The following is a 25,795-nucleotide window of genomic DNA, read 5'->3' as shown; positions in this document are numbered from 1 at the left end:
GCTTAAGACAATTCTGAAAGTAAAACATTGCTGCTGAATAACATCATGTGCAAAACAATTGGCCAAATGACAATTTTTTAAAACAATTGTTTTAAAAACAATTTTTAAAAACAATTGTTTTTTAAATGCCTATAGAACTCACAATGTTTCATGTAGGCTTTAGAAAATCATTAAATGGAAATTATGTAGATCTGTGCAAGATTTCAACAGGCAGAGGTTATTTTTGAGTAGAGAAAAAGGCAGGAAAAAGGCCAGAGAAATAAGCAATTTGAATGTAACCTAGGAGAGCAAGTAGGTCTCTTTCATTGAGGCAGAGTAGTGAACGGACACGTTAGAAAAATCAAGTTGTGAACAAATTTCAGAAGAGTTTGCTCGTTAGAAGCCTTACTCTGATAGACAGAAAGGTAGAATTCTATGCATATGTTAAGGACTACATACAAGGCCGTTACAAATGTCAAAGTTAACCTCAAGTTAAAGGCTATTTTGGAATGAAAATGGATGAACTTGATGATTGACTGACTGTATAGATGTTATAAAGTGAGATGGTAAAGAAAAAGATGAACAAAAAAGGATGAGCCAAAGACCCCTAGACTCTGTTCTGTATTAATAGGAACATAACAGTGCTTTTTATCTATCAGAAATAGAGGGGGAAAAGGTTTGGAGAAGGTAACAGGTTAGAGTTTGAACTTTAATTGCTGATAAACTTTTTCAGAAGTTTTGCAGGATTTTATAGACATACATCTAGAATATGGAAGAGTGATTGATGATAGAAAGATTTTCTAACCACCTCATATACTTGATACCTAATGTTTGAAATAGAAGTTTACTTCTTGTGAAGGGAATCTCTATCAATTTAAAAAGAAAAAACCTGCCTGTTTATTTCCTTTTTTCAAGCCATTACAAATAATACCAATTTTTTAGCCTTTTTATTGACAAGTATTGGCTTGGACTTTATTGGCTTGGACTTTTTGCACCCTAAATTGTGATTATACTAAGCTTCATTTTGAGAATAATTCATAGCAAGATAAGATAAAAGTAGATAGAATATGTAAATCATTTCACCCCCTTGATTTAAAAATATGAGCTGATTATACTGTAGAAAATACATATCACTGACTTTGAGTAAAGGCTACAGGGAAATGCTCACTTCTCCTTTGGGAAAGGAAATGAGCGCTTCTTACACATTTCACCTTGTGGTTTTTCAAGTTGCCCGTCCCAATTTTCAGTTACTGGTGTTCTGCAAGATAAGAGATTCCAGGGTTCTGCAAAGTTAAATTTCTGAATCAAGCTGACCCATAACAAACAGTTACTTGATTTCTCCAAAAACAAAAGGTAGAGTCCAATGTAAATTATAAGTGGACCACACAAATACATCAATATTGCAAAAGTAACCACAACATTCTGCGGCAGGTCAAAAGCCAAATATCAAAGGAGAAGCAAGGTAACCTAGTACTTAGCATATTACACTGCACTTGGGTTTTCAGCTTCAGTTTCTTGACTTTTTGTTTCATTTGGTTTCTTGGCATGAGAAAAATACTCCAACAGATGCCAGAGTTTCAATTTAGAAGCACGCAATTACAAGCATTTTGTTTGTATGACACACTGAGCCAGCTCCTTCCAGGGTCAATTCTAATCCCAGGTTCTATCAGGCACTTTTTGGCAGAGGCATCACCACTGCTTCTTTCTGAAGAAGTCTTTCGTAAGTTATTGCTTCTGTGTGAGAAATGGTTCCATTGTGACCTGACTTCGTGCAGCGGCTCAAAGTGCCTAGAGAAACAGGAAATAACCAGTATGCTAGGATAATCCTGCACAACATGGTGTATAATTATTTAAAAAGTCACTTACTTAAAGTTTTAAATAAATTAGCTTTCTTCTCATTCATCATTAATTTGTTTCTCTATTTAGTATTTATTCTTCCCTATTATGTTCGTATTATGCCAGCAAAATCCATTCACTCTTGATTAGCCTGCCACAAGCACTTGTAGCACACAGCGCTTTTCCTAATGTTAATGCTGTGACTTCATTTCCAATGTCTGTATCAAGCTTAAGACTAAGCATAGTAACAAAGGGCTCTGGATGATATTTCAAAGCACAGCGGCTATGCAGAGCTAACACTCATTCGTGCTCTGTGGATTCCTGAAGGACGATATTTAAGCAGCACTTATGTTATTTCTGGAAAGCTTCTAAAGACAATCATAAGCAATTTGGTTCCCCAGGTGGTACAGTGTTAAAGAATCTTCCTGTTAATGCAGGAGACATGGGTTAGATCCCTGGGTGGGGACGATCCCCTGGAGAAGGAAATGGCAACACACTCTAATATTCTTGCTGGGAAAATCCCTTGGGCAGAGGAGCCTGGTGGTCTACAGTCCAAGGGTTGCAGAGTCAGACACGGCTGGGCGTGCACACACGCACACGCATGCGCACACACATACACAAATGCCAGAGTTAGTCACCCCTGAAATTTTCCTTCCTTAGTCATTGGTCTATACATGTCTGTCTTGCCTGTTAATCTCCATATTCCCAACAGTCAAGACTTTGTTGTTTTATGCACTTAAGTGATAAATGTTCTATAATTGTAATCCAAATAAACCTAGGTTCAAACCCTTGTACCATCTTTCTCTACCTGTAAGATTCAGGGCAACTTAACTCTCTGAACGTCAGCTTCTTCATCTGTATAAATGGGTAGAACAGGACTTACTCTTAACTCAAAATGGATTAAAGAGCTAAATGTAAGACCAGAAACTGTAAAATTCTTAGAGGAAAACATAGGCAGAACACTCGATGGCATAAATCAAAGCAAGATCCTCTATGACCCATCTCCTAGAATAATGTAAATAAAAACAAAAGTAAACAAATGGGACCTGATTAAACTTAAACCTTTTGCATAGTAAAGGAAACTATAAGCAAGGTGAAAAGACAACCCTCAGAATGGGAGAAAATAATGGCACTGAAACAACTGCCAAAGGATTAATTTCTAAAATATACAAACAGCACATACAACTCAATACCAGAAAAACAAACAACCCAATCAAAAAGTGGGAAAAAGACCTAAACAGACATTTCTCCAATGAAGACATACAGATGGCTAACAAACACATGAAAAGATGCTCAGCATCACTCTTTATTAGAGAAATGCAAATCAAAACTACAATGAGATATCACCTCACACAGGTCAGAATGGCCATCATCAAAAAGTCTACAAATAATAAATGCTGGAGAGGGTGTGGAGAAAATGAACACTCTTGCACTGTTGGTGGGAATGTAAATTGATACAGCCACTATGGAAGACGGTATGGAGATTCCTTAAAACACTAGGAGTAAAACCACCATATGACCCAGAAATCCCACTCCTAGGCATGTACCCTGAAGAAAACAAAATTGAAAAAGACACATGTATCTCATTTTCATTGCAGAACTATTTACAATAGCTAGAACATGGAAGCAACCTAGATGTCCACTGACAGATGAATGGATAAAGAAGTTGTGGTACATTCACACAATGGAATATTAATCAGTCATAAAAAGGAATGCCTTTGAGTCAGTTCCAATAGGTGGATGAACCTACAACCTATTATACAAAATGAAGTAAGTCAGAAAGAGAAAGATAAATATCATACTCTAGTACATATATACAGAATCTAGAAAATGGTACTGAAAAATTTATTTACTGGGCAGCAATGGAGAAACGGACATAGAGAATAGACTTATGGACATGGGGAGAGGGGAGGAGAGGATGAGATGTATGGAAAGAGTAATGTGGAAACTTACATTACCATATATAAAATAGATGGCCAACAGGAACTTGCTGTTTGGCTCAGAAAACTCAAACAGGGCCTCTGTAACAACCAAGAGAGGTGGGATGGGGAGAGAGGTGGGAGGGAGGTTCAAAAGGGAGGGGATATACATATACCTAGATAATCATGATGGTGTGATCACTCACCTAGAGCCAGACATCCTGGAATGTGAAGTCAAGTGGGCCTTAGAAAGCATTACTACAAACAAAGCTAGTGGAGGTGATGGAATTCCAGTTGAGCTATTTCAAATCCTGAAAGATGATGCTGTGAAAGTGCTACACTCAATATGTAAGCAAATTTGGAAACCTCAGCAGTGGCCACAGGACTGGAAAAGGTCACTTTTCATTCCAATCCCAAAGAAAGGCAATGCCAAAGAATGCTCAAACTACCACACAATTGTACTCATCTCACATGCTAGTAAAGTAATGCTCACAATTTTCCAAGCCAGGCTTCAGCAATACGTGAACCGTGAACTTCCAGATGTTCAAACTGCTTTTAGAAAAGGCAGAGGAACCAGAGATCAAATTGCCAAAATCCACTGGGTCATGGAAAAAGCAAGAGAGTTCCAGAAAAACATCTATTTCTGTTTTATTGACTATGCCAAAGCCTTTGACTGTATGAATCACAATAAACTGTGGAAAATTCTGAAAGAGATGGGAATACCAGACCAACTGAACTGCCTCTTGAGAAACCTGTATGCAGGTCAGGAAGCAACAGTTAGAACTGGACATGGAACAACAGACTGGTTCCAAATAGGAAAAGGAATACGTCAAGGCTGTATATTGTCACCCTGCTTATTTAACTTAGATGCAGAGCACATCATGAGAAAGGCTGGGCTAGAAGAAGCAAAAGCTAGAATCAAGATTGCTGGGAGAAGTATCAATAACCTCAGATATGCGGATGACACCACCCTTATGGCAGAAAGCAAAGAACTAAAGAGCCTCTTGATAAAAGTGAAAGAAGAGAGTGAAAAAGTTGGCTTAAAGCTCAACATTCAGAAAATGAAGATCATGGCATCTGGTCCCATCACTTCATGGGAAATAGATGGGGAAACAGTGGAAACAGTGTCAGACTTTATTTTGGGGGGCTCCAAAATCATGGCAGATGGTGATTGCAGCCATGAAATTAAAAGATGCTTACTCCTTGGAAGAAAAGTTATGACCAACCTAGACAGCATATTAAAAAGCAGAGATATTACTTTGCCAACAAAGGTCTGTCTAGTCAAGGCTATGGTTTTTCCTGTGGTCATGTATGGATGTGAGAGTAGGACTGTGAAGAAGGCTGAGCACTGGAGAATTGATGCTTTTGAACTGTGGTGTTGGAGAAGACTCTTGAGAGTCCCTTGGTCTGCAAGGAGATCCAACCGGTCCATCATGAAGGAGATCAGCCCTGGGATTTCTTAGGATGGAATGATGCTAAAGCTGAAACTCCAGTACTTTGGCCACCTCATGCAAAGAGTTGACTCATTGGAAAAGACTCTGATGCTGGGAGAGATTGGGGACAGGAGGAGAAGGGGACGACAGAGGATGAGTTGGCTGGATGGCATCACTGGCTCAATGAACGTGAGTCTGAGTGAACTCTGGGAGTTGGTGATGGACAGGGAGCCCTGGCGTGCTGCAATTCATGGGGTTGCAAAGAGTCGGACCCAACTGAGTGACTAAACTGAACTGAACTGATGGCTCATTCATGTTGAGATTTGACAGAAAACAACAAAATTCTGTAAAGCAATTATCCTTCAAAAAAAAGATAAATAAATTTTTAAAAATTAAATGGAACTTCCCTAATCAAAGGCACATAGCAATGCACCAATAACTTATAAAAGACTCAAAACTTGCAGCTGCTATAATTAATATTATTGCCTTTTCAGTTTATATTACAGTTTTCAGGTTCATACTAGGTGTTTCACAAATAATTAAGAGATAGATGCAGGAAGTTATTTTTAATGAGTAACACTTTCAGTTGTCTGGCATATGGAGGATCCCCTTTAGGTGTCAATATAAAAAACAGTTTATTATACTTGAGATTTATTAATAAGAAAAGTAATAGCCATTTCCTCCTAAAATTGTCACAGTTATTTATCAACTGGCTTTAAGAATAATCCAGTATTTAAAAACTGATTAGTCCATGCTTCCATGTGACATATGGATAGAATAAAATGCAAAAAAGCCTTTCTCTTCACTGAGGTCAAAGTAACTTTATCCATAAAACCAATAAAACATATTCTTAGTTGCCTCTCTCCAATCTAGATCTGACCTGGAACAGACCATTCTGTTGTAAGGCATTTTATTTGCTAGCTTTGCTTTAATTTCCATTTAAATAGTAACAGAGGAGTGGTGAGGAACAAAAGGGGAAGAGGCAGTATCTGCACCAGGAACACAGAGCAATACCACCCAGTGACAGGCTTTGCAAAATCTGAGTGCACTTTTCCACGTAACCGCTTTTGCTTTCTTAGAGTTATCTGAACATGTTCTCACAATCATTTTGCTGTCTTTCCTGATACCTAGTCAAGGGATTCTCCTTGGAAATCTATTTTATAGCTGTTACCAAGCAAATAAGAAATTTCAGAAATCTATTAAAAATGCAAAGAATGTAGATAATTATGAGAGATAAATTAATAGAGTACACATATATTTAGTATTCAATCCAGTAAAAAGTGGATGTTAATTGGAGGACAAAAGGGCAAGCATTTTAGAAATTTGAAAGAGGAAGGAAGTATGGGTGGTAAGCAGTGGTTTTTGGTTACATTAAAAACTCATCAAGGGGAATTCTCAATATATTTTTTTAAGTTCTGGCTAGAAGCTGGGGCATGACTAAGGAACTGTCTAAAGTCTGGGTCAAGCCAATTGGTCTACAGATGGTTGTGTATGCTATGGTTTTTGCTTTCACACACCTAACATTGCCAACATTCTGTTGCAGTTTTTATTTAAGGGTTGAAAGGCCTGTTGTGCCTTAGTCTCTCTAGGATCATTAGAGAAGAAGGGGGAAAAGGGACAGAAAGTAAAACCAGAGATTGTGAAACAAAACTATCTTTCTAGTCATGTAAATAGAACAGAAAGAAGTTTTCAAGCTGTTGCCAACCAGCACCCAAATGATGCTTATTCAGCCTGTTTTCTAAAGTCATCAGCCTGGGCTCCAGCTTTACCCGAAGTCTTGAAAGGTTGCTGCTGTAATGGTAGTTTTCAAAAATTAAAGGAATGTAATCATCCACAATAATAATGACTCAAACTGCTTTTTCAGGCATTCAGGTACTGAGCTCGAGAGAGAGAAAGGAACTGAGGAAAGGAAAATCAAACCAGAACACTAAGGAATCACAGTCCCTATGAGTGCTAATGGGTCACCAGGCCAGGATAGAACCCACACGTCTGACCCCCTGTGTTCACTTTGACAGCTATTTTGGCTTAAAAATAATAAAAACAGAGGTAAATCATTAACTTTACTCTGAACTATACACATTTTTAGGTATCTAGGGAAAATCTATCAAAATGCTTTAAGGAATCATTATCCACTTATATGTCCCTGCTACATTCTGACCAAATCACACTACTCAGCAAGAGAAATAAATCTTGAAAATCAAACACTAACTGTGCCAGAGAAGTAAGAAAAAGAGTAGTTCAATATCACCGACATTGATTGTTCTTCCTTCTTTTCAGCGACTAGAATGTGTTGACTTATCCAGGAAGCGCTTAGCACTAAGGCCTCCTAAGACAGTTGTGCTTGACTAGGAATTATCTTACTAGCATCTAATCACTGTGGACAAGCTCTGGGTTGTATGTCAGTCCTGGGATGCCTTCACAAATTCTTATGGAGACTGACCTTTGCCTGTCTTCCTAGCTTTTTCAGTAAAGTTTAGCCACTAACATCTGGTGCTCAGGACCAATTTACTGAGGGAAAGAAACAGCAGACTCCCCCCTTATCCCAGTGCAAACACCAATGGAAGGAGCTGTGGAGTAGAAGAGGCCCACATGGCTCCTCCATTACGGTAGTGCTTGGAGAGATCCCATACCTAAGAAGGAATGTCTGTAGGTTGTGTCACTTCTGGCCACTGATTTCTCACATTAAGTTTCTGGATCTCTAACATAATCAAACATTTTCTTTCAACATTAAAGAAAGTGCTTCATGCCAAAGAGGACAAGTTCCAGATGTAGGAGAAATACGTGGTGATATATAACACATGATTTGAAGACTGCATTGGTTTCCTGTGGCTGCTGTAACAAATTATGACAACTTTAGGGACCTAACACAAATGTATTATCTTGTAGTTTTGTAGGTCAGGAGTGTAGCATGAACCTCACCTGAAAAAAATCAAGGTGTCAGCACACTTTTGTTATTTTCCGAAGGTCTAGCTAAGAATCCCTTTCCTACTCATCTGGGTTCCCGACAGAACTCAGTTCTTTGAAATTTTGGACCAATGCCTCCTTAATCCTGCTCTAAATTAAGGTCATTTTCACCTTCTGGGAGCCATCACATTCTTTGGCTTGGGAACATCTGCTTCCACCTTCAAGGGCAGCAGCAGTGCTCCTTACAGTGTACCTCCCTGATCCACTTCTCTGCCCTCCTCTTCCACTTTTAAGGACTGAATGATTAGATTGGGTCTGCGTGCATAATTCAAGATAATTCCCCCCTCTCAAGGTCCTTAATCTTAATCAATTAGCAAAGCATTTTCTCCACAGTAAGGTAACAGATTCACAGGTTCTGAGAATTAGGGCGTGGACTTCTTTGGAGGACCATCGCTCTACCTCAGAAAGTGTAGCCTTCTTGAGAAAGTTACACTTCTGCAATACATTTGTTTGAAAAGTGAGATCTGGGACAATTGTATTTATATGACTATCAGTTTCCTCAGCTATGTAAATGACCGTAGGATATATTCCAGACATCTGTTGTAAATACTAAATGTAGTCATGCATATAAACAGCACTCAGCCCTCAAAACCTCTAAACATGTTATAAATGCAAACCCTTTTAGCTATCGCCATAATTCTACCATATCCATTTTTCTTACTTCACTCTGTGTGGAATTTATTATATTACAAATAACCACGGACTATGAAGAATACTTCTAGAGACCAGTGAATAGAAGAAATGAATATAAGTTGAGAATGAATTGAGTAGACAAAGAAAGCTATCATTTACTTCAAAATTGTTCTGGCCTTAATGCTAGAATATATGCTTCTCCCTCTTTAAATTGCTGAATTTGATTATAATATTTTGTTCAGAATCTTTACGACTATGATCATTGGTCTATAATTTTCTTTTCCTTTCTTAATTTTTATTTCTGGGGTGGTATTCATGTTATAATTTTAAGTTTTGGTATTAAAAGTTATTCTCTCCTCTGAAAATAAGAAGAAAATTATTCATCCCTCCACTGTTTTCTGGAAGATTAAAATATTTATTTTCTTACATTTGTGATGAAATTCACAAAATCTGGGCCCAAAGACTGATTTTGAGGGGGAGGGGAGATCTTTATCATAAAGATCTATTTATTAATTAGAGTTGCAGATTTTCCACTTCAATGTCAATTTAGATAGGTATGTTTAAAAATAATATTCCCATTTTAAATTACCTTTATTGACATAAAATCATTCATAATATTTACTGTTTTTGTAATATCTCTAAGATTCTGTGATAATACCACTCATTTGCTTCCTACTATTAAACAGCCTCACTTGGGGTTCTGTTTTGAAAGAACTAACTTTCAGCATTGAAAATTTTTCTCTGTGCTTTGTTTACTTTTATATAGACTTCTGCTATGATTTTATGAATTTTTCCTTCTACTTATGGAGGTCTTAATCTGCTCTTGGTTTTCAAGTTTCTTAAAGTAGAAACTTGGACCATGTTTTATTAGTAAAGTACAGCATTTCATGCAGTAAATTTTCTTATAAATACAGTTTAAACTGTATTCCACAAATTTTGATGTGCTGTATTTTTATAATAATTCAATAGTTTCTAATCTCTCTTGTGATTTCTTCTTTGACCTATAAATTATTTACATGTAACATTTTATTTCCAAATATTTGGGGACTTTTATAGCTATGTTACTAGTTGATTTTGACTAAAACCCTTAAGAGCAACAGACATACTTTCTAAGATATCAGTTTTTTGAAGTTTATTTAACTTCATTTTAAATCCTAGCTTGTTTTCCATCTTGGATAATCTTCCTCATGTATTTGAAAAGATGTGTTTGGTAGATGTTGTATAGTTGTCAATTAAGTCAATATAGGTGATAATGGTCAGTTCAGTTCAGTCGCTCAGTCATGTCTGACTCTTTGCGACCCCATGAATCACAGCACGCCAGGCCTCCCTGTCCATCACCAACTCCCAGAGTTCACTCAGACTCACGTCCATCAAGTCCGTGATGCCATCCAGCCATCTCATCCTCTGTTGTCCCCGTCTCCTCCTGCCCCCAATCCCTCCCAGTATCAAAGTCTTTTCCAATGAGTCAACTCTTCACATGAGGTGGCCAAAGTATTGGAGTTTCAGCTTTAGCATCATTCCTTCCAAAGAAATCCCAGGGCTGATCTCCTTCAGAAGGGACTGGTTGGATCTCCTTACAGTCCAAGGGACTCTCAAGAGTCTTCTCCAACACCACAGTTCAAAAGCATCAATTCTTCAATGCTCAGCTGTCTTCACAGTCCAACTCTCACATCCATAGGTGACCACTGAAAAAACCATAGCCTTGACTAGACGGACCTTTGTTGGTAAAGTAATGTCTCTGCTTTTGAATATGCTATCTAGGTTGGTCATAACTTTCCTTCCAAGGAGTAAGCGTCTTTTAATTTCATGGCTGCAATCACCATCTGTCGTGATTTTGGAGCCCCCCAAAATAAACTCTGACACTGTTTCCACTGTTTCCCCATCTATTTCCATGAAGTGATGGGACCAGATGCCATGATCTTCGTTTTCTCAATGTTGAGCTTTAAGCCAACTTTTTCGCTCTCCTCTTTCACTTTTATCAAGAGGCTCTTTAGTTCTTTGCTTTCTGCCATAAGGGTGGTGTCATCTGCATATCTGAGGTTATTGATACTTCTCCCAGCAATCTTGATTCCAGCTGGTGCTTCTTCTAGCCCAGCCTTTCTCATGATGTGCTCTGCATCTAAGTTAAATAAGCAGGGTGACAATATACAGCCTTGACGTACTCCTTTTCCTATTTGGAACCAGTCTGTTGTTCCATGTCCAGTTCTAACTCTTGCTTCATGACCTGCATATAGGTTTCTCAAGAGGCAGGTCAGGTGGTCTGGTATTCCCATTTGTTTCAGAATTTTCCACAGTTTATTGTGATCCTCTCAGCCAAAGGCTTTGGCATAGTCAATAAAGCAGAAATAGATGTTTTTTCTGGAACTCTCTTGCTTTTTCCATGATCCAGTGGATTTTGGCAATTTAATCTCTGGTTCCTCTGCCTTTTCTAAAACCAGCTGAATATCTGGAAGTTCACGGTTCACATATTGCTGAAGCCTGGCTTGGAGAATTTTGAGCACTACTTTACTAGCATGTGAGATGGGTGCAATTGTGCAGTAAATTGAGCATTCTTTGGCATTGCCTTTCTTTGGGATTGGAATGAAAAGTGACCTTTTCCAGTCCTGTGGCCACTGCTGAGTTTTCCAAATTTGCTTACATATTGAGTGTAGCACTTTCACAGCATCATCTTTCAGGATTTGAAATAGCTCAACTGGAATTCCACCACCTCCCCTAGCTTTGTTCATAGTGATGCTTCCTAAGGCCCACTTGACTTCACTTTCCAGGATGTCTGGCTCTAGGTGAGTGATCACACCATCGTGATTATCTTGGTCATGAGGATCTTTTTTGTACAATTCTGTTTATCCTTGCCACCTCTTCTTAATATCTTCTGCTTCTGTTAGGTCCATACCATTTCTGTCCTTTATTGAGCCCATCTTTGCATGAAATGTTCCCTTGGTATCTCTAATTTTCTTGCAGAGATCTCTAGTCTTTCCCATTCTGTTTTATATATTCTCATTGACATTCTACTTGTTCTATAAATTTATGAGTGGATAGAATTAAAATCTATATCTCTAACTGTGAAATTTTCCTACTAGCCTTAGATTAAATAACTTCTACCTACTTATCTTCTGGGTCTACTGATCTTTTCAGGCAGTTTAACCTGTTATCACACCCATCCAGTGAATTTTTTCCTTCAAATATTTTCCATTTTAGTTCTATAATTTCCTTTTGATTGTTTTATATATGTTTAATTTCTCTGCTGCATTTTTGCATCTATCCACTGATTGTGTCTTTTTTAAACTTTACATTCTTCAACATATTAACATATAAACATATAACATCCTAAATCCAATTTCCATCATTTGAAATACCTTGTGGTCAATTTCTCTTGACTACTTTTGTTATTGATAATAGGTCACATTAGCTATTCCTTGCATTCCTAATAAATATTTATTGCATATGAGCAAGAAGGAAGGTATAGGAGTCTAGATTATCCTGTCTTAGATTATGCTGATACATTATTTTTCTGCTTAAATCACTGGTGGATCCCCTTGATTATTTCTGATCAGATTGATCTTAGAACCAATCTCTTTCCAATGTATGTTAGTTTGAGGACAAAGACTTTGCCTTTAGGCAAAGTATTTAGATAAAAACATGACCTTTGTGGGGTGTCTCCATTATGGCTGGGTCAGAACTCTAGCCTCCCATACCTACAGAAATTCCTGATCTCCATTCACCTCTCAGCCTCACAGCCGCTACACTCTTCTGGGCTGCACAGAGTTTACCCTGCCCATGTACAGTGTGACCCTCAGCCAAGAATCAGCAGAGAACCTGCATGTCGATGTCCAGGGACCCTTTGCATATTTCTTTTTTTTTTTTTCTTACTACATTGACCCATATATTCCACACATATTATGATCCCCAAACTCATTTCTCCCTCCTCAACAAGATTTTTTTTTTCCTAAGTAACTTTTTTTTTTTAATTTTAAAATCTTTAATTTTTACATGTGTTCCCAAACATGAAGCCCCCTCCCACCTCCCTCCCCATAACATCTCAGTGGGTCATCCCCATGCACCAACCCCAAGCATGCTGTATCCTGCATCGGACATAGACTGGCGATTCAATTCTTACATGATAGTATACATGATAGAATGCCATTCTCCAAAATCATCCCACCCTCTCCCTCTCCCTCTGAGTCCAAAAGTCCGTTATACACAGCTGTGTCTTTTTTCCTGTCTTGCATACAGGGTCGTCATTGCCATCTTTCTAAATTCCATATATATGTGTTAGTATACTGTATTGGTGTTTTTCTTTCTGGCTTACTTCACTCTGTATAATCAGCTCCAGTTTCATCCATCTCATCAGAACTGATTCAAATGAATTCTTTTTAACGGCTGAGTAATACTCCATTGTGTATATGTACCACAGCTTTCTTATCCATTCCTCTGCTGACGGACATCTAGGTTGTTTCCATGTCCTGGCTATTATAAACAGTGCTGCGATGAACATTGCGGTACATGTGTCTCTTTCAATTCTGGTTTCCTCGGTGTGTATGCCCAGCAGTGGGATTGCTGGATCATAAGGTAGTTCTATTTGCAATTTTTTAAGGAATCTCCACACTGTTCTCCATAGTGGCTGTACTAGTTTGCATTCCCACCAACAGTGTAGGAGGGTTTTTAACTTTGTTGAGCTCCATCTGCATCCGTTCCAGCCTTATATGTACTCTCAGGTAAAAAGAAAGAGCAGACCTAGGGCTCACTTCATATGTTTCTCTTCTCACACTGCTCCCAGGCCTTGTTGCCAGTTATACTCTGTGAAAATGACTGTTTGGATATTTTTTCTAGTTTTATGACTCAGTTCAGTCCAGTCCAGTCAGTCAGTCATGCCCTTCTCTTTGTGACCCCATGGACTGCAGCACGCCAGGCCTCCCTGTCCATCACCAGCTCCCAGAGTTTACTCAAACTCATGTTCATTGAGTCGGCGATGCCATCCATAAGTTTTATGGTTATATGCTGTCAAAAGGCAAATTTGGTTCTTTTTACTCTATTATGGTCCTCTTCTTTTTTATAGTTTGAATGCAATATCTCTTTCTATTTAAGGTGAGACTCTAGTTTAAAAATCAAAGCAAGGATTTTGTCTACTAGGTACTAAAACAGGAGGGAAAGGGGCAGTGCACAACTTTTGAAAGAACAACAAAGCCTGAGGACACAGCAAAAACCAATAAGAATCAAATGGGCCCAAGATGGCAGACAAGTCAACTTCAACTGGAACTTGATCCTCAATGAGCAAGCTAAATGACACACCCAGAGGCGCCATGACAGTTCCAAGGCACCATCAAAAGACCAAAAAGTGGGCAGTGACCCAACTCCTGAAAATCTCCACCCCTTCCCCCAAAAGAGTCGGAATAACCCACCCACTCATTCTGTTCAGTTCAGTTCAGTCACTCAATCATGTCCAATTCTTTGAGACCCCATGGACTGCAGCATGCCAGTCTTCCCTGTCCATCACCAACTGCCTGAGCTTGCTCAAATTCATATCCAGCAAGTTGGTGATGCCATCCAACCATCTCATCCTCTGTTGTCCCCTTCTCCTCCTGCCTTCAATCTTTATCAGTATCAGAGTCTTTTCTAATGAGTCAGTTCTTCACATCCCACTCACTATTCTATGAAATTAGCCAGCCCATAAAAGCTAACCACACCACATTTCACTCTGTGATGGCCCATGCTGTCTGTGGAGTGTGTTTCTGAGTAAATTTACTTCTTACCTATCGCTGTGATAAGACAACAAGAACCCGAGTTTCATTACTGTGAGTTTTGTCTGGGTTTGAGTCCCAGCCATGTGAGTTAGAGTCCCAAGCAGGGTTTTGGTCCAGTTCAAATCCTGGCACATGCATTCAAGTCCCAATATAATGAAACATTTTCAGCACTACTGGATCTCCAAAACCTAGATCAGTGTCCCCGAAATACTTAGCACTCAATACATATTTTTTTCTCAATAAATTAACAAGTTGCTTGGTGGGAAATATGGTGGGAAAACAAATTTATTTGATAAAATAGTTGACAAAAAAAATTGGGAATATGCTTGAATAACCCACAGTGATATCCAAAATGGAGCTGTGTACCTCCATGAAGGCTTGTCAACTTATCTGAAGCCACTCTGGCTGGCATTTTTCACAAAAATCTAACCTTGCAGACTTGAATATTAGCATGTTAAGAAGGACCCAACATTCAGTAGAGGCTCACTTTGGCAAAACTCATGAGGCTGAGGTCCAACTTAATAATATAGATTCAGAAATAAAACTGTCACTGGTAGCCACTTCTCTTCTGTGCACTCAAGAAAGGAGCCAAACCATAACAAGATTTTTGCTTGACAAGCTTGAAATTAGAACATTAATTAAATGTTTAAAGGCATCACACTAAAATAAGAATTGACTTCTTAAATGGATAGTATAATGTTAATTTCATATCTTTGGTGTCCATATTTATAATTGGACAGGATTCTTTGTTTTTTTTTTTGTTTATTGCTGTTTAATGTTTCCTGGCTCTGACAATTTCTTTTAAAAGTATTCTATTTCATTAAATAAACAAAAACATACCCTAGAACTTTTGTATTTTTGATGAAATTTTGTACTTTTCCTTTGTATTCAATTATTGCTTATTTCTTTTAGTAAGGAAAAATTGAGTGTTTTCTTCATGCTGGGGATTTTTTTTTTTTTTTTTGGCAAATAAGACAAGGATCTTCCTCTCACAAATCTCATAATATAAAATGAGAAACAAAAATAAGCAAGCAACTGCAGCACAATATTTGCTACCCAGTGTACTAGGAAGTCATATATGAAGGATACTCAACTTACCCTTGAGAGACTGGTAAAATCTTTCCAGATTTAAACTTCAATGGCTGATACAGACTAACCTGATGAAATCTGATTGATAAAATTGGAGTAGGAAGAGAAAATGTTTCCAATAGAAGGTAAAGACATGTGGGAACATGGCACATGAGTGGAATTCTAAGTTATTTCACTATGCTTGGAGCTTAAAGTGTGAAAAAGATAGTGGAAAGAGATTAAGGCACTTCTGGGAAATTTTAAACAGTGAAGAAACATATTTAAACTTGTACTCTAGAAAGATATTACTGACTAGAATGTGGATAATAAACTAGGAAAGTGGAGGGTTGGGAGAGAAGGAAGCAAGAGAAGACTGGAGATAGAATCATCAGTTATTGACAGAAGGTAGTTAAAGTTAGCTATGTAAAAGATAACCCTCATTTGAATAAAGGTAATTCCAGATTGCATTAAAATGAAGACGGGTGGACTCTCCTGGTGATCCAATGGCTGAGAGCCTGTGCTCCCAATGCAGGGGGCTGGGTTTATTCCCTGGTCAGGGAACTAGATCCCACATACAGCAACTAAGAGTTCTCACATTCAACTAAAGATTTCACATGTCACAACTAAGACCCAGCACAGCCAAATAAAATAAATAATTAAATATCTTAAAAGAGAGATGTATGATATATGAAGGAGATAAGTTGACAAGATATGATTATCAATTGTGTTGAGAAGAAAAAATGGGGATCCGTGAGGATATCAGGGTTGTGGGTTATGATGTTGAGTCGATGGTGTCATTAAACGGAAACATTCTGGGAAGCTTTGGGGTGAAGATAATGAATTCAGCTGTGATGTGATTATTTTGGTGGGAAATTCAGTGGAGGTGTTTACCAGGTAATATAAGTTTGGAGTTCAGGAAAGAGATCTGAGCTAGAGATGATTTCTGAAAGTCATCAGCATATTCATTGTCTTGAAGTGTTGAAGTGATTGTCCTGGGTATAGAGTTAAAGGGAAGAATGAAGAAGGATAAATTGAGAAGTATTCAGAAAAGCAATTGTTATTGTTCAGTTGCTAAGTCACATCTGACTCTGCAACCCCATGAACTGCAGCACACCAGGCTTCCCTGTCCTTCACTCTCTCCCAGAGTTTGCTCAAACTCATGTCTATTAAGTTGAGGATGCCCTCTCATGTTTATTAAGTTAAGGATGCCCTCCAACCATCTCATTCTCTGTCATCCTCTTTTCCTCCTTCCCTCAGTCTTTCCCAGCCTCAGGGTCTTTTCAAGAGTCAGCTCTTCGCATCAGGTGGCTAAGGTATTGGAGCTTCAGCTTCAGCATCAGTCCTTCTGGTGAATATTCAGGGTTGATTTCCTTTAGGATCATGAGTCATGTAGCTCATTACTGGTTTGATCTTCTTGCTGTCCAAAGGACTCTGAAGAAAAGCAATAGTCAGAGGAAAAAGAAGAAACTCATAAGTGTACATGCCATAGAAAAATTATAAACATATCTTTGTCTGCTGATATAGAGAGATGAAGTAATATATGGATTGGAAAGAAACTTTTCCACTGAATATAACAGTAAGTCATTTTGGTAAAAATTATTTAAGTCAAGTGTTGAGTAGAAACCACACTTTAGTGTCTAGGGAAGTAAATGAATAAATGAGTAAATGGGGAGATTAACAGACCAACTGTATAAGGCTTACTCAAAAGACTTTGTATTTGCAAGGGGAACGATATAGATCAGTAGTTGGAGAAAAGCTGAGGTTAAGAGAAAAATTTATTTTAATGATTTCATATGATGAGATTAAAATTCTTATTTTGATATAATTAAAAGTAAATTTAACTCAAAAAATCTTAATTGTTTTCCAAGATTATTTGTAACACCTTATCTTGCCTGTAGGTGCCAGCAATATGCATAAAATACAGAAGAAGATAAGAGGGAAAGGAGTTTCAGGGAAAATGTTATAAGAGGAAGATATAAGAGAATAGACTAAGAAATGGAAAGAGGGGACAAAAGGAGAAGACTGTAAAGAATCCCTGTGAACATCACATTTAACCAGGGAACAAACAATGTTAAGCCAGAGCAGATAATTACATTAAAGTGATTGGATGGTGTAAATTAGGAGGCATGCTGTCCTAGAATCCTAGGAAGAATATTTCAAAAAGGAGGATATTGTTATTATCAAATGTTGCCAAGTGAGAAATCCAGACACAGCTCATGCCTTGTGCAATTTCCTTTTTTAATAACTCACCTGCAAGAGCAGAAAGAGAAATAAGCCACAACCACATGAGAGTTGGATCACTAAAAAGTCTGAGCACTGAAGAATTGATGCTTTCAAACTGTGGTGCTGCAGAAGACACTTGAGAGTCCCTTGGACAGAAAGGAGATCAAATCAGTCAACCCTAAAGAAAATCAACCCTGGATATTCACTGGAAGGACCGATGCTGAAGCTCCAATACTTTGGCTACCTGAAGTGAAGAGCTGACTCATTGGAAGAGACCTTGATGCTGGGAAAGATTGCAGGTAGGAGAAGAAGGGACGACAGAGGATGAGACAGTTGGATGGCATCATCGACTCAACAGACACGAGTTTGAGCAAACTCAGGGAGATAGTGAAGGACAGGGAAGCCTGGCGAGCAGTAGTCCATGGGGTTGCAAAGAGACAGACATGACTTAGTGACTGAATGACTGGAGAACAAATCTAAAGAAAGATCGCTCGCTAAGAATCATTTGTATCCAACTCAAATGTAAATTTCACTGAGAGTATTTATGTGAAAAATCTAAAAGGAACATTTTTATCTTTTACTAATGCTCCTGCAATGAATGCCCTTTTCTCTGTTTCAATACCATATGACTGAACAGCTTCACTTCTCTTATCCCAGAGACATAAAATCTTATATGTCTATATTAAAAGATGTGTGCATGGGGCTGGTGCACTGGGATGACCCAGAGAGATGGTACGAGGAGGGAGGTGGGAGGGGGGTTCAGGATTGGGAACACGTGTACACCTCTGGTGGATTCATGTTGATGTATGGCAAAAACAATACAGTATTGTAAAGTAAAATAAAGTAAAATTTTTAAAAAAGATGTATACATATATGTTTACAGCAACCTTATTGATAATAGCTCCCTAAAACCTTCAATGAAAAGTGGAAGTGAAAGTGACAGTCGCTCAGTCATGTCTGACTCTTTGTGACCCCATGGACTGTATAGCCTCCCAAGCTCCTCTGTCCATGGAATTCTCCAGGCAAGAATATTAGAGTGGGTAGTCATTCCTTTCTCTAGGGGATCTTTCCAATCCAGGGACATAAGCCAGGTCTCCTGCACTGCAGGCAGATTCATTACTATCTGAGCCATCAGGAAAGCCTTTAATGGTTCAGTGGTAATGATTAAACAAATCTACATCATGGAATGCAACACAGCAATGAAAAGGAGGAAATTACTGATATATTGATGCATCTCCAGAGAGTCATGGTAGATGAAAAAAGCCACCCCAAGCAATATATACTACATGATTCATACTTGTGAATTGACCAGATTATTACAATGGAGAACAGAGTATTGATTCCTAAAGTTTAAGGAGGGGTTGGATATGGGGAAAATGTGACTATAACAGTAAAGAAGCAACATGAGATATCCTTGCAATCATGGAAATATTCTGTATCTTAACTATATCAGTATCATTATCCTATTTGTTATATTTTACTACAGTTTTATAAAATGTTATATTGGTGGAAACTGGGTAAAGGGTACATGGGCTCTTTTATCTCCTATGACTACATGTAAATGTATAATTTTTTCAAAGAAGTTAAATGTAAAAAAAATACCTGTAAGTCAAAAAGACTAGAATATTATAAATAATTGAAAGAGAACTAGTTTTAAAGTCAGGTTGTCTTAATGTTGAATTCTGAGTCTGCCACAGCTTTAGCTATGAAATTTTACTTAATTGAGCTTTACAAATATTTTAATCATCAAGATCATCAATACCGTCATCACAATCACCATCAAAACTCATACTTACTATGTGCCAGTTTCTGTTTTAACCACACTTCGTATATTTTGTCACATTTAATTCTCTAAACAGCTCTACCAGGTAGATGCTATCATTATCTTCATTTTAATACTGAGAAACCAAGGCACAGAAAGAAAAACCAATTCATGCAACACCCATAAGATAAGAAAGTTGCTCAGTGGTGTCCAACTCTTTGCAACCCCATGGATTGTAGTTCATGGGATTCTCCAGGCCAGAATACTGGAGTGGGTAGCCTTTTCCTTCTCCAGGGGATCTTCCCAACCCAGGGATTGAACCCAGGTCTCCCACATTGCAGGTGAATTCTTTAACAGCTGAGCCACAAGACAACATCACATAGTCACTAGCTGAACAAGAACTTGAACCCTAACAGTCTTCCATAAGACTTGATACTCGCCCCCTAACATTTATGGGGCGCAGGACAAAAGTGAAAATGGAAGTCCAATACTGTATTACTAGATTCGTAACCATTATAGATCAGGCTAATAAACCTTTAAAAGAAGATATTCTATCCTTCTGTTTTGATACGTGGCAGATTAAGTTTGATTTTAAGATTCTCATACTCTTCCCAGTTCTACCAAATAGCATGGCCTGTCTTCTTCCACTTTCCACCCATGGTTTGGTGCCACATTGTGAGATGCCTCCTATCACATTTGGGTGAACACCCCAGCATGCAAATTCAAGTCCTGTCCACATCCAAGCCTTGGAGTGTGCATTCCACTGGATCAGGTGCCTTTTGTGGATGAACTTGGCAAAGAGATCTATGCAAATCCTGGAAACACAAAGTCTTTTTACAGATAATTCTAAGGCGCTGAATTTAAGAAGCATAGTGCAGAAGTTGTGGTTGTCTCCGGCTGGAATGGCTCCTTGACTGTGTAGAATAACCCTACCACACATAGCCCAGGGAAAGGTGTGGCTGAGACAGTCAGCATGTGTGCATGCTCAGTCATGTCGACTCTTTGCAAACCCATGGGCCGTAGCCCACCAAACTCCTCTGTCCATGGGATCCCCAGGCAAGAACACTGGAATGGATGGTCATTTCTTCTCCAGGGAATTTTCCCTATCCAGGGATTCAACCCATGCCTCCTACATTGGTAGGTCAATTCTTTACCACTGAGCCACCAGGGAAGCCCAAAGGTCCCTGTTTCTCATGCCTAAGTATGATACTGGTCTTATTTCAACAGAAATGGTACTTCGTTTTCATAGCTGTAAAGAAATCAGCTAATTGATTCATGGTCTATCATTTGAAAAGATTCTGATGCTGGGAAAGATTTAGGGCAGGAGGAAAAGGGGGCAACAGAGGATGAGATGGTTGGATGACATCATTGACTCGATGGACATGAGTTTGAGCAAACTCTGGGAGATAGTGAAGGACAGGGAGGCCTGGCATGCTGCAGTCCATGGGGTCTCAAATAGTCAGTCATGACTGAACAACTGAACAACAGCTCATATATACTGTACCAGATGTGTGCTGTGTAACGAAGAAAGTGAAAGTGTTAGTCACTCAGTCTTGTCCTACTCTTTGTGACCCTGTAGATCCTACAGGTTTCTCTATCCATGGAATTCGCCAAGCAAGAATATTGGAGTGGGTAGCCATTCCCTTCTCCAGGGGAACTTCCTGACCCAGGGATCAAACCCAGGACTTCTACATTGCAGACAGATTCTTTGAGCCACCAGGGAAGACCAAGATGCACGCTACTGCACTGAATTAGAGAGAAGACAGCACACCTCTTCTGCTAACATTCATGGCTAAACTTTAATACAAAGTAATATGTTTTCTCAGAATGAATATTTTATAGTTAAAATATGTCACGTCTTTTCTTGGTAGATGGACTGGAGACTTTTACCAGATTTCTTAAAACTGAATTCAGTGAGGAAAACATTGAATTTTGGATAGCCTGTGAAGATTTCAAGAAAAGCAAAGACCCTCAACAAATAATTCGTAAAGCGAAAGCAATATATGAGAAATTTATACAGAATGATGCTCCACAAGAGGTAAGGATGATTGTAAAAATGTACATTTGTTTGAAAACCTTTTGAGAAAATATGACTTCATCAAATCAGTACTGCTGTACATTCTACCAGAAAGGTCAGGATTTTGCTGAAACAAAAATGGTGTCTCTTTATAAGCCTACCTCATTTTATTGCCCTTCACTATTACTGCATTTTGCAGATACTGTGTTAAATTAAAGGTTTGTGACAGCCCTGCATTGAGCAAATCTATCAGTGCCATTTTTCCAACAATATTGGCTCATCTCCGGTCTCTATGTCACATTTTGATAATTTTTGCAAAACTTCTTGCTTTTGCATCATTTGTTATGCTTATTACGGCGATTTGTGATAAGTGTTCTTTGATATTACTACTATGACTTGCTGAAGGCTCAGATGATGGCTAGCCTTTTTTTAGAAATAAAGCATTTTTAATTAAGGTATGTAGATTGTATTTTCAGTCATAATTCTACTGCACATTTAGACTATCATGTAAACATAACTTTTTTATGCACTGGGAAGCCAAAAAATTGTGTGACTTGCTTTGCTGCTTTCTCTTTATTGAGGTAACCTGGAAGGGAACGTGAAACATCTCTGAGATATGTTTGTATATAAGTTTCTATATACAAACAGAATCATTATAAGACAATTAAAAAATAAAAATAAAGATATTGCCATGGAAGGAAAGATGTAATTGAAATTACTCCTTGAGATATTTTTATTCTAGACTGAGTGAATATAATTAATTGCAACATTAAGATTCATTCATTTATCATATTAATCACAGCACAAGTAACCTCTTATAGAAACTAAACATTTTTACATGTGGTGAGGATAAGAGAAATCAAGAAGCTTGTATCATATACCATTTTAATGTTAGCTCACCTACCTGTACAAAGTTTAAGTTGCCCCATAATTATCATCCCCATACCTTAAGATAAATGAAAAGAAAATTTCATAATAGAAAGATAAGCTAAACTTAATGTGGTAATGAATTCAAGTGGAAAAGCAATTGTGATTTTTTTTTTCTTTTTTTGATTGCAAGCTCAAATGAGGTAACTGTAGGAGGTAACTGTATAAAAGAATTACTAAAATGGCTAATAAACTAGCAAGTATTACTTGATTATCCTTAAATATGAATTAGAGGTTCTATATTTCTAGTATGTGCTCAATAAATAGGGTCTTTTCATTGAAGAATAGAACTTGTAGTCTGTCACTGCTAAGATTTCTGTTTGACTATAAATTGGTATTGTCCACGAAATAGCATTGCCTGTGTAGACATCATTTTGCATGAAACGACACTTATTTTCCTAGTTTCAGTGTGTTTCAATCTGTTTTGTGTTTCAATGTATTATCCTGTTTTCCCCAAGGCCAAACTTATACACAGGTAAATGAAAGCAGGGCTTCCCAGGTGGTAAAGAATCCACCTGCTGATGCAGGAGATGCAAAACACTCAAGTTTGATCCCTGGGTTGGGAAGATCCCTTGGAGGAGGAAGTGGCAACCTGCTCCAGTATTATTGTCTGGGAAACCCCATAGGCAGAGGAGCCTGGCGGGCTACAGTCCATGGGGTCTTAAAAGAATGGGACAGGATTGAGTGACTGAGCACGCACACGTTCAGACAAAGGTAGCTGGTTATGTGCTGTTACCCATCAAGGGAAAGGAAGAAACCTACCTGAAAACTAAAAATTTACCATCAAATATGTCATCAGTGCTTTGATAAAAAACCTTAAAGATTTTATGTCTTTAAAAGATAGCCATTTTCAACACACATATACTTATAGGTGTATAATAAAATGATAAAAGCATTGAAATACAGCAAAAGCCTCACATTGAAATCCCACATATGTCCCAAACACACTGTTAACCTTCATGCAAAATAATTTAATTTCTACAAAGTTTAGTTTCCATTTTGAAAATGAGTTGAATCTAATGATCTCTTGGGTATATACCAGTTCAGTGGTCCATGATGCTGCATTAGCAGAGACAGAAAGAACAGGCACACAGGAAGAGAAGAGCCAGATGAAATCACAGCCCAGAATGAATCACTGGATCCCTAGGCCCACAACAGGAAACTCACCTGGCATCCAAGCACAGTTTGCCCCCTCTGACCTGGAATCAGTCCTGTACTTTTGTTTCTCAAGGTGTTTACTTAAGGAGACTGACTATAATTACCATTTTGTTTTTATTATTATCCAGGTTAATCTTGATTTTCACACCAAAGAAATCATCTCCAAGAGCATCACCCAACCCACCCTCCACAGTTTTGATGTTGCCCAAAGCAGAGTATATCAGCTCATGGAACAAGATAGTTACATGCGTTTTCTGAAATCTGACATCTATTTAGACTTGACAGAAGGAAGATCACAGAGACCAACAAATCTTAGAAGACGATCGCGTTCATTTACCTGCACTGAATTTCAGGATGTAAAGTCAGATGTTGCCATTTGGTTATAAAGAAAATTATTTTTGCTCATTTTATTCGTAAGCTTGTTCATTTGCTTCTAAGATACAGCATGTTTATGTTAACAAATGAGTACGTCTTTTAAAATAAGTGTGTCATTTGAAATGATTTTAAAAATGCAAATCAAAACTGTTATTTGTCTAACAATATATAATGTATCTGCCAAGATATTCTATAAAAGCTTCCATTCGACTTCATTTCATTCATAGTCAGAAAGCTGCTTAATTAAAAGGCAGTAAGGAAATAAAAACAGTGTTGCACAAGATTGTAAAGTTAAATAAAGGTTAAGCTTTTGCAAAATTGTCAACAGATTGGCCAATTATCTAGTTTGAAATTTTTTCTAGATGCAGACTCTACAGTGCTCAAATAGACATGTATTTGGACAATTTCTATAATGATGAAGCTTCTCTATGGCTTGATTAAAGAAAGTACAGCAGCAATCCAGTTCGCATAATGGGAGAGGATGACCATTTGTTCTTGGTTTACTAACCTTGGCTCTTGAAGAGCAATCTATCACCTCTAGTTATAAACCAGCAGCAGAAACTGTTGAGAGGACACATTCATCTCTACAGAACCTCCAGATCATACGTAACCTAGGTTGATCACTGATAATGTGATCCACATGTGGGCTCCTTCCAAAGTGAGCATAAACTCACCCAGTCACACGGAGCCACCACTGCTGGTCACAGACACATGACCAGATGATGCAATGGCTCCAGGGAGGGACATCTTCTCATCTGTGAGGGGAACTTGCCACTAAAACAATGAGTAGTCAGTCATTTCAATAATGACCAGAAGAGGCTTATCCCCTGAGTGAGCCTTCATTTTTGGAATGAGAAGCAATAAAAAAGCAAGGAGTCCAAGGCCCTGGGAACTCAGGCATCTGCCGCATTGGCTTATATTCAGAAAGTGTTCTTCCACTGATCATGTTCTTGTTCCAAATCTCATCTCACTGAATAATTTAATACTATATTATTCCAATAAGATGATGCTAATAGTTATATATTTCTCTTCCTATAAATGTGTGTTGCATGGTCTGTAAATGGTGGTATTTAAAGATGCCATACATCTGGTTTTGGCAAATGTTATTTTAGTTGAACTGTAAAATATAAATCTGTATATCACCTATAGAAATAAATATTTTTTAATTTCTTCATTTGTCCAGTTAATGTTTATGTGGTACTAAATGCTCTCACTGATTATTGATTATCCTTCCTGTCATCAAATTAGACAAAGGCATATTTTCTTATTTTAGAATGATATTGGAGTAGAAATTTTTAATCGAGGTGTTTTGTCACTGATCTTAATGCTAATATCAACTCCCAGTATTGTGAATATGAAAACACGGTATTATGCATTTCAAAGATCAACTAAGAAAATTATTTTTCTATTTTTTCTTTGGTTGATTGATATTTTTTTTGTTTGCGGCAGTCTCTTTTCAAAGAGTTTGATTGCTTTATGCATAGAGTTAAGACTGTATGCAAGCTTTCTGATCTCATAAGAAAAAAACCACGGGTTGATGTTAACAGCATTGTTCAAGGACCACAAAGAGCTAATATGCAGCTTTTTCATTTGAAATGCTCTTCAGAAGCATCTGATATCATATAAATTATGAAATACTCCATGAGATCCTTCAAAATCATACCAGGACTTTTTAATGAAGCCAAGCCCTGACTTCAAGGAGTGGATATCTGTGGGGGAACGAAGAGCCAAATAAAGGAAACAAAACAAGCAGTTGTAGAAGT

General features: G+C 38.0%; 1 protein-coding gene across 1 annotated transcript in view; it reads left to right on the top strand.

Annotated features, from left to right (window-relative positions):
* RGS18 (regulator of G protein signaling 18) overlaps positions 1–24,043 on the top strand; it is a 29,678-nt gene extending 5,635 nt beyond the window's left edge. Inside the window, exons 4-5 of the mRNA XM_068986638.1 lie at positions 21,427–21,593; positions 23,786–24,043. Coding sequence (XP_068842739.1) covers positions 21,427–21,593; positions 23,786–24,043 — 425 coding nt within the window. The remainder of the gene's footprint in view (positions 1–21,426; positions 21,594–23,785) is intronic.
* Positions 24,044–25,795: the final 1,752 nt, after the last annotated feature.

The sequence above is a fragment of the Capricornis sumatraensis genome, chromosome 14 (genome assembly GCF_032405125.1).
Source record: "Capricornis sumatraensis isolate serow.1 chromosome 14, serow.2, whole genome shotgun sequence".
Taxonomy (NCBI): Eukaryota; Metazoa; Chordata; class Mammalia; order Artiodactyla; family Bovidae; genus Capricornis; species Capricornis sumatraensis.
The sequence above is the reverse complement of the archived record's forward strand: the minus strand, read 5'-3'. Positions and strand labels throughout refer to the sequence as shown.